The sequence below is a fragment of the Belonocnema kinseyi genome, chromosome 2 (genome assembly GCF_010883055.1).
Source record: "Belonocnema kinseyi isolate 2016_QV_RU_SX_M_011 chromosome 2, B_treatae_v1, whole genome shotgun sequence".
NCBI lineage: Eukaryota > Metazoa > Arthropoda > Insecta > Hymenoptera > Cynipidae > Belonocnema > Belonocnema kinseyi.
In genome coordinates, this window is record NC_046658.1 from 124,434,947 (window position 1) to 124,445,019 (window position 10,073).

The 10,073-nt window shown below is 23.5% G+C and overlaps 1 protein-coding gene across 2 annotated transcripts in view; it reads right to left on the minus strand.

Annotated features, from left to right (window-relative positions):
- The window catches only part of LOC117167009 (17-beta-hydroxysteroid dehydrogenase 13-like), a 36,574-nt gene that overhangs the window by 13,004 nt on the left and 13,497 nt on the right, over positions 1 to 10,073 (minus strand). For both annotated transcript variants that reach the window (XM_033351557.1, XM_033351556.1), the window contains exon 4: positions 8,549 to 8,698. In XM_033351557.1, the coding sequence (XP_033207448.1) occupies positions 8,549 to 8,698 (150 nt within the window). The remainder of the gene's footprint in view (positions 1 to 8,548; positions 8,699 to 10,073) is intronic.

The following is a 10,073-nucleotide window of genomic DNA, read 5'->3' on the forward strand; positions in this document are numbered from 1 at the left end:
TTTTTCTGAGCTCGGATTCGGATTCAGCGCAGCAAAAACCTTCGGGTATACTAGGTCTGGTCTCTGGTTCCGGACCTTTGTCAAATTTTGTCGGCCTGTGTAATTCGATAAGTTCTTAATTTCTCCTCCGCTAATATAGAATTTTAAATATATTAAAGGTTCATAATGATTTGGAAAGATTTCAAGAATTTAAAAGATTTTAACAAGGATGTAGTATACTAGATTTAAAAGATTGAAAAATAATGAAAGATTTTCAACAATTTCAAACTTTTTTGAAGATTTTAACAGATTTCACAAAGTTTAAAAATATTCCAGCGGTTTCAAAGAATAATAAAAAAATCCAGGAGGATTTCACAAATATTTCAAAGAATTCATAGGGACTTGAAAAGATTTCGAGAATTTTCAAGATTTTAAAAAGTAAACCAGATTTTAAAAATTTGAAAAAACCTTAAAGCTTAAAGAAAGATTTCACAAAGATTTAATAAAGATTTCAAAATTTTGTAGAAGATTTCAAACAGCTTTTGAATGTTTCAATGATTTCAAACAAATATACACAAGCTTTCAGAAAGATTTCACAAATATGTTTAAAAGTTCATGAGGATTTCAAAAGATTTCAAGAATTTCAAAGATTTCAAAAAGGAAACAATACTCCAGATTTCAAAGATTTAAACGATTTTGAATTTTTTAAAGAAGATTTCACAAACATTTTGAATGTTTTAATGATTGTAAATGAATACAAAAGATTTCAGAAAAATTTCATAATTATTTTTAAAAATTTATAAGGATTTAAAATATTTCAAGAATTTCAAAGTTTTCATCAAGGGTACAGTACACAAAAATTTAAAATATTCCAATGATTTCAAAAAAATACAAAAGATTTCACAAATGTCTAAGAGAATTCATGAGGATTTCAAAAGATTTCAAAAAAATTACACTACATTTTAAAGATTTGAATATAATTTAAAGATTAAATAAATATTCCCCAAAGATTTCAAAGATTTTACACAAATTTAAAGTTTCTAAAAGATTTCTAGAAGATTTTACAGAAATTTCAAGATTTTAAATACTTATAAGAAACGGTTATTTTATTATTTTATGTGAACAAGGAGACCTGGAAAACTTAATTTTTTGACCTGGAAAACCTGGAAAAGACCTTGAATTTTGTTTCTAAGAATCGCTAGACACTCTGGGTGTCCAGCGATTCCTAGAAACCAAATTCAAGGTGTTTTCCAGGACAAAACATCAAGTTTTTCCAAGTCTCCTTTATTTTTTAGATCAAAAATAAAATAAAAGTTTGTTATAGATGTTAAAAAAATGAAAGGTTTCTTTTTTTTTATTGGCCAACCATTTCTGAAGAAAGCAGAATCATAAATAAAGAAATTCTTAATTTTTTGCGAACATGAATCGTCTTTGTGAAATCTTTAGGAAGATTTTTAAATCTTTGTAAAGTCTTTGAAATCCTTGAAATTTTAGTGACATTTTTTAATGTTTCGAAATTTTTGTGAATTCGTCTTTAATGTATTTAAAATCTTAGCAAAATATTTTGAAATTTTTGTAAGATCTTTGAAATCCTTGAATTCTTTAAAATCGTTGTGAAATTTTTTTAAATATATTGAAATCTTTTAAATCTTTGTGAAATATTTCGAAATCTTTATGAATTCTTTGGAATTGCTTAAAACCTTTGAAAGTTTCTGAAAGCTTTGATCTTTTTAGATTTTTGAAGTTCTTGAAATATTTTGAAATCCACATAAATTCTTTGAAATACTTGTGAAATCTTTACTACATCTTTTGCATTTATTTGAAATTACAGGAATATTTGAAACCTATGTAAAATATTTTGCAATTTTCGAAAAGAATGTCAACTTATTTAGAATATTTGAATTTTTTTTAAAACCTTTTGAAACCTCTGTGAAATATTTTGAAACTTTCTAAAAGAATGGCAACTCTTTTAGAATCTTTGAAATTTTTTGTAATTGGGTCTACTGTACCCTTTTATAAATCTGTGAAATTCCTGAAATTCTTATTGATTCTTCGAAATATTTGCTAAATCCTTTATATTAATTTGAAATCACTAAAATATTTGAAATTTCTGTGAAATCTTTTTAAATTTTTGTAAAATTTTTGAGACATTTTTTTGAAATATTTTGAAATATTTATGATATTTTTTGAAATTGTTATCCATAAATACTTGTGAAATCTTTCCTACATCTTTTGTATTTATTTGAAATTACTGGAATATTTGAAACCTTTGTGAAATATTTTGTTATTTTCGAAAAGAACGTGAACTCATTTCGAATCTTTGAAATGGGGGGTTTTTTTTTGAAACCTTTGTGAAATATTTTGAAATTTTCTACAAAAATGTGAACTTGTTTAGAATCTTTGAAATTTTGTATATTTTGGACTACTCTTCCCTTTTTGAAATCTTTGAAATTCCTAAAATCTTCTGAAATCCTTAAGGATTCTTCTAAATTTTTTTGAAATCTTTGGTATTCATTTGAAATTACTGAAGTATTTGAAATTTCTGTGAAATTCTTGTGACACCTTTTGAAATTGTTGAAAACCTTTGGAATTTTTTGAAATCGTTCATATCTTTTTAGATTTTTTTAATTCTTGAAATATTTTGAAATCCTCATAAATACTTTGAAATACTTGTGAAATCTTTCCTACATCTTTTGTATTTATTTGAAATTACTGAAATATTTGAAACCTGTGTAAAATATTTTTTAATTTTCGAAAAGAATGTGAACTCATTTAGAATCTTTGAATTTTTTTTTTAAACCCTTTGAAACCTTTATGAAATATTTTGAAATTTTCTAAAAGAATGGTAACCCGTTTAGAATATTTGAAATGTTTTGTATTTTGGTCTGATGCGTGTCCTTTTTGGAATATTTAAAATTCCTGAAATCTTCTGAAATCCTTGTGCATTCTTCAAAATATTTTTGAAATCTATTGTATTCGTTTGAAATCATTGAAATATTTGAAATCTTTTTGAAATCTTAAAAATATTTTTAAAAATTTTAAATTATTTAAAATCTTTGAAATGTTTTGAAATATTTAAAATCTAGTGTACCACCTTATCCCTTTTTTGAAATCTTTGACATTTTTTTATTCTTTTGACATCTCTATGGAATTTTGATGAAATCTTTTATATTCATTTGAAATAATTAAAATATTTGAAATTTTCTGAAAAAATTTGAAATCGTTGCGAATCTTTGAATTTCTGTCAAATGTTCGAAATTTATATAAAATCTTTGACATTCTTTTATTCTTTTGATATCTCTATGGAATTTCGATGAAATCTTTTTTATTCATTTGAAATAATTAAAATATTTTAAATATTATGAAATTTTCTGAAAAAATTTGAAATCGTTGCGAATCTTTTGAAAATTTCATTGTCAAATGTTCGAAGTTTATATAAAATGTTTAAACTCGTTGAGAATCCTTGTAAAATCGTTGTAAGCTTTCTAAACATATTAGAAAAGGTTTAAAATCTTTAAAATGATTTGCAATCTTTGAAATCTGGTGTGCACTACCATTTTTGAAATCTTTGAATTCAAAATCTTGATGAAATTTTTATTAAATATTTTGTATTTATTTGAAATCATTAACATATTTTAAATATTTGTGAAATTTTACTTTAATCTTTGTGAAAACATTTTTTATATTCTTGAAATCTTTTGAAATCCTCATAAATTCTTTAAAATACTTGTAAAATCTTTCCTACATCTTTTGCATATGTTTATCTGAAATCACTGGAATGTTGCAAACCTTTATGAAATATTTTGAAATTTTCTAAAAGAATATGAAATCGTTTATAATCTTTGAAATGTTTTATATTTTGGTCTACTCTGTTATTTTTGGAATCTTTGAAATTCCTGAAATCCACACGGATTCTTCGAAATATTTGTGAAATCTTTTGTATTCATTTGAATACTTTTGAAAACTTTTCTGTTCGTTTGAGATCTTCTGAAATCGTCTGACATTTCTTCAAACCTTCTGAAATTGTTTAAAACCTTTGAAATGTTCTGAAATCTTTGATATCTTTTTAGATTTTTTAAAATCTTGAAATGTTTCGAAATCCACATAAATTCATTTAAATACTTATGAAATCTGTCCTACATCTTTTGTATTTATTTGAAACTACTGGAATATTAAAAACCTTTGTGAAATATTTTTAAATTTACTAAAGGAATGTGAATCCGTTTAGAATTTTTGAAATGTTTTTTTTTTAACTTTGTAAAATATTTTCAAATTTTCTAAAAGAATGTTATATCAATTTAAAATCATTAAAGTATTTGAAATCTGCTGAAGCAATTTCGAAATCGTTGTAAATCATTGAAAATTTCTTTGTCAAATGCTCGAAAATTATATAGAATCTTTGAAATCGTTGTAAAATCGTTTCAAACCTTCTAGAAATATTAGAAATAGTTTAAAATCTTTTGAAATCTTTAAAATCTGGTATGCAATATCAAATATATTTGTGAAATCTTACTTTAATCTTTGTGAAAACACTTTTATATTCTTGAAATCTGTTGAAATCCTTATAAATTCTTTAAAATACTTGTGAAATCTTTCCTACATCTTTTGTATTTATTTTAAATCACTGGAATATTAGAAAAACCTTTGTAAGATATTTTGAAATTTTTTTAAAAATATGAAATCGTTTGAAATCTTTTAAATTTGGTATATTTTGGTCTACTCTGCCCTTTTTGAAATCTTTGAAATTCCTGAAATCTTCTGAAATCCTTAAGGTTTCTTCCAAATATTTTTGAAATCTTTTGTATTCGTTTGAAATCACTGAAGTATTTGAAATTTCTGAGAAATCTTTTTAAATTTTTCTAAAATCTTTGACATCTTTGTAAAATGTTCTAAAATATTTTGAAAACATCATAAAATCTTTGAAATATTTGTAAAATCTTTTTTTAATCTTTGTTTGTGAACACTTTTTTGTTTATTTGAAATATTTTGAAATATTCTCAAATTTCTTCAAACCTTTTGAAATTGTATAAAAACCTTTGAAATATTCTGAAATCTTTTATACCTTTTTAAATTTTGTAAATTCAAGAAATGTTTTGACAGCCTCATGAATTCTTTGAAATACTTGTGAAATATTTTCTACACCTTTTGTATTTATTTGAAATTACTGGAATATTTGAAAACTTAATGGAATATTTCAGAATTTTATTAAAAGAATTTGAACTCGTTTCAAATCTTTGAAATTTTTTATATTTTGGTCTACTGTGCCCTTTTTGAAATCTTTAAAATTCCTGAAATCGTCTTATATCCTTATGAATTCTTCGAAATATTTGTGAAATATTTTTTATTCGTTTGAAATCACTGAAATATTCGAAACCTTTGTGAAATCTTTGAAATCTTCTGAAACTTTTGAAGTTATGTAAAAACTTTAAAATGTTCTGAAATCTTTGAAATCTGGTATAACGTTTTATCCCTTTTTGAAAGTTTTGAAATTCTTATATTCTTTTGACATATATCTCTATATAATTTTGATGAAGTCTTTAAAAAATTTGCGAAATATTTTACATTCATTTGAGATCTTTGTGAAATTTTTGAAACTAATTAGAAATCGTTTATAATCTTTAAAATGTTTTGATATTTAAAAAATTTGGTGTACGGTACCATTTTTTAAACCTTTGAATTATAAATCATTATGAAACTTTTATGAAATATTTGTCAAATCTTTTGTATTTATTTAAAATCATTACAAATTTGAAATATTTCTGAAATCTTTCACTAATCTTTGTTTGTGAATTATCAATTTTTATGAAACTTTGTATGAATCATTGAAATATTTTGAAATATTCTCAAATTTATTGAAGCCTTTTCAAATTGTTTAAAATCTTTACAATCTGTTACCATTTTTAAAATATGTCAAATCCTAGAAATCTTTTAAAAGTTTTAAAATCTTTGTAAAATATTCAAAATCTTTGAAATCTTGTCTACACGCATTTTTCAAATCCTGGAATCCCTTTTAAGTCTTTGAAATCCAGAAATTCTTTTCGAAATGTTCAAAATCCTTTCAAATATTATAAAGGCTTACAAATATTTTGAAATATTTGAAAATCTTTAGAATTATTTAGAAACCTTTTGAAATCTGATGTATACTCAAAAACCGAGTGGTCATACCCTCGAAAACTGTTTTAAAAGCAAAAGAAAATTAAAAATTAAAGTTTCTCCTGAGAAATTCAAGGAGGTTTCCAGAATTTTAAGGTTTAAAAGAATTTTAAGGAGAATTCCAGGTTTTCAAGGTGTCTGAACACCCTGTTAAAACTAGACAGGGCCTAAAATTATTTGTTGTCCTACACTTTGTGCAGTCTGCAATAAAAATATATACACAATTTATTTCTATTTTCTAAAGCAAACTTTCCAGGTTTCTCACCTAATGTTTTTAAAGTATATTTAAAATTAACTTCAAGGTTTATTTAAAATTTTCTTTAAAAATCATCCTTTTTGGTTGGAAATTCAACATTTTTGTTTGAAATTTAACATTTCATGAAAAATTCGTATTTTTGGGTTTAAAATCCAAATGTTTAGTAGAAAATTAGGCTTTTTGCTTTGAAAATCCAACAATTTTGTAGAAAGTTGAAATACTTTGTTCAAAATTCATTTATTTAATTCAAAATTAAACTATTTTAGTAATTTTCTTTTACTTTTTTACAAGAAAATTCAACAATTTTCTTTAAAATTCACTTTTTTAGTTGAAAATTCAACTTTTCTAGTTAAAAATTCAAGCATTTCGTTGAAAATTTATATTTTTTGTTAAAATTAGCCTTTTTTGGTAGAAAATGAGTTTTTTTTGTGCGAAAGTGCAACTGTTTGAGTGAAAATTAATGAGTTTTAGTTGGAGATTCTAGGATTTGGTTGAAAATTCGTTTTTTAGGGCGAAACTCATCTGCTTTTCACTTAAAATTAAAATAATTTTTGTTAAAATATCAAATAAAACAGTTTTTGTTGACAATTCATCATTTAAGGTTGAAAATTTAATTACTTATATAAAAATGCATTTTTTTGTGCGTTAAAAATTAATGTTTGCGAATGAAATTTTAGCTATTTGGCAGTAAATTCAAATTTTTGGTTAAAATTTCAACTATTAGGTATGAAATTCGTTTTTTTATTGAAAATGGACTTTCTATATTATATATTCAACTAGTCAATTTTTGTTCGAAAATTAAGATTTTTTTATTTGAAAAATTCAACTTTTTGGTTGAAAATTTCTGTGATTTGTTTAAAATTCGACTTTTTCGGTTGAAAATTGATTTTTTTAGATAAAATTAAATTATTTGTTTGAATAATTAAATTAAGATTGAAATAAATTAAAAATTTTATTTTTTATTTTTTAGTCTATAAATAATACAAATTTATTTATTGTAGGCTTTAAAGTCGTTTCCCTTTTTCTATATTTTCCCCTTTATTTAAAAATTTCATTATTTTTTTAAAAACTAAACACAAAATATTCCATTCTTGGTTTAAAAAATTAATTTTTCCAGTTAAAATTCAACTAAGAGGTTGAAAATTCATGTATTTTGTTGAAAACTCTTTGTTTTTGTTGAAAATTCATCACTTTCGGTAGAAATTCCATATTTTTGGGTAAAAAATACAACTTTTTGATTAGAAGTTAAACTTCTTTGTCAAAAAGTAATTTTTCTCTTAGTAAATTTAATTATTTTATTGAAAATTAATATTTTATAATCTAAATTAAATTATTAGGTTGAAGCCTTTTGGGGCATGACATTAATCTTTTTGGTTAAAAAATCCATTTTTTTAAAAAGAAATTTAAAAAATAAGCTTAAAAAATTGATAGGAATTCCAATTTTTTTATTAAAACTAAAACAAATTTGTTAAAGTTGAAATAATTTTTTTTAATTCCATTTTTAGTTGACTATTGAACTTATTTGTTGAAAATTCGTTAATTTTCCGTTAAAAAATAATTTTCCGATTGGTAATTTAACTAATCTATTTTTCGATTAAAAATTGATCTTCCTGATTGAATATTCATCTTTTTAGTAGAAATTTAATGTTTTTATATTAAACATCAAACTGTTTCGTTGAAAGTTGAACTACTTCCTTAAAAATTATATACTTTGTTGAAAAATTCAATTTTTAGTTGAAACTTGAAGTATTTTATTGAAATTTTGTGTTAAAAATTGATCTTTTTAGTTGAAAACACTACTATTAGGTTCAGAATTAATATATTTTCTTGAAAATTCATCTTTTTTGCTAAAAAATTAAACTTCTTCATTGAAAATGCATACTTTTAGTTAAAAATTGAAGTATTTAGTTGCAAATCCATCTATTTTGTTGACAATCAGTCAATTATTTTTGATTCATATATCAGGAATTTAAAGCGTTTCAAATTGAATTTGATATAGTACCAACATTAATTTTATTTAAAAGAATTTATTCCCTTATTTTCATGGAAAATCTGCTTATTTTCCCGGATTTTAGCATATATAATCTAAAAATTGAAAGATTTGAAACATTGTACGCCCTAAATATATATATATATATTTTTATTTAAGCTTTAGTTTACCCAGAAGTGACTTAGGACAGAAACGTCCATTGTTTTTCTAATTTCTGGAGGATCCTGCATTAAAGAACGTGGACTGGGAACACCACAGCAATGCAGTAGCATCGTAACCTCACCTAATTCTGACTGTATGGCTTGTAAATTTTCAACAACCTGTGAAAGAAACCAGAAGTTTATTATTTATTGCTACAGTTTCAGGACTCCTAATTCTATATTTAATTAGTTTTTTATTGCAATTAAACAGCTTGGAAACTACTGATCGCAGATTTGTCATCATTTTCTTAAACAATTATTATTTAATAATCAGTTCTAAAAAGTCGGGGATTATTATAATAATTAGGGTGGGTCGAAAATTCTAGAATTTGAAATTGCCACTGCACGAAAAAGTTGCGTATTGGGACCCTAAAAAAATAAAGTCAACTTGGAATCGATTCAAAAAAAAAAAATATTTAAAAAATTTTTGGTTTGTAGAGTCAGGGTGTCTAGCGATTCTTGGGAACAAAATTCACGGTCTTTTCCAGGTTTTCCAGGTCAAGAAATCAAAATTTTTCAGGTCTCCTTTTTTACATCAAATAATGAAATAAACGTTTGTTATACATGTAAACAATAAGCCATTTCATTTTTTATTGGTCAAGAATTTCAAAGACAGTCGAATCGTAAATAAATAAATTCCTAATTTTTTGCGAACATGAGTCATCTTTGTGAAAACTTCAGGAATATTTTTAAATCTTCGTAATGTCTTTGAAATAATTGAAATCTTTGTGAAATATTCCTCAGTGAAAACTTGAAATTTCGGTGAAATCTTTGAGAAATCTTTTGGTATTTTTCAAAGCTTTTGTAAAATATTTAAAATTCTTGAAATCTTTTAAATCTTTGTGAACTTTTTCTTTAATCTCTGTTTGCGAAATCTTTTGTATTTGTTTAAAATCATTAAATTCTTTTGAAATCTTCTCAAATTTGCTGAAATCCTTGTGAATTCATTAAAGAAATTGTGAAATCTTCTCTGAGTCTTTTGTAATCGTTTACGATCACTGGAAAATTTGAAATCTTTTGAAATATTATTCAAAATTTTGATATCGTTTAAAATATTTGAAATGTTTTTAAATCTTTCAAATCTGTAGTACTGTATCATTGTTGAAATCTTTTAAGTCCTTGAAAGCTTTGAAATCTACGGACACTTTGTGACATTTTTTAAAATCTTCATAAAAAAAATGTTTTGAAATCCTTAACAATTTTTCAAAATATTTTTGAAATCTTTCGGAAATCTTTTGTAATCGTTTGTAATCTTGTCAAACATTTTTAAATTGTTTAAAATCTTAGCGAAATGTTCCAAATATTTGAAATCTTTTGAAATCTTTGTGAATTCGTTGAAATCATTTAAATTGTTACAAATCTTAGTGAATACTTTTGATATCTCCTAAAAAAATTTGACGTTATTTAAAATCTTTGAAATGTTTTGAAATCTTTAAAATCTTTTGAAAGTTTTAAAATCTTTGCGCAATGTTTAATATCTTAGCGAAATGTTCGA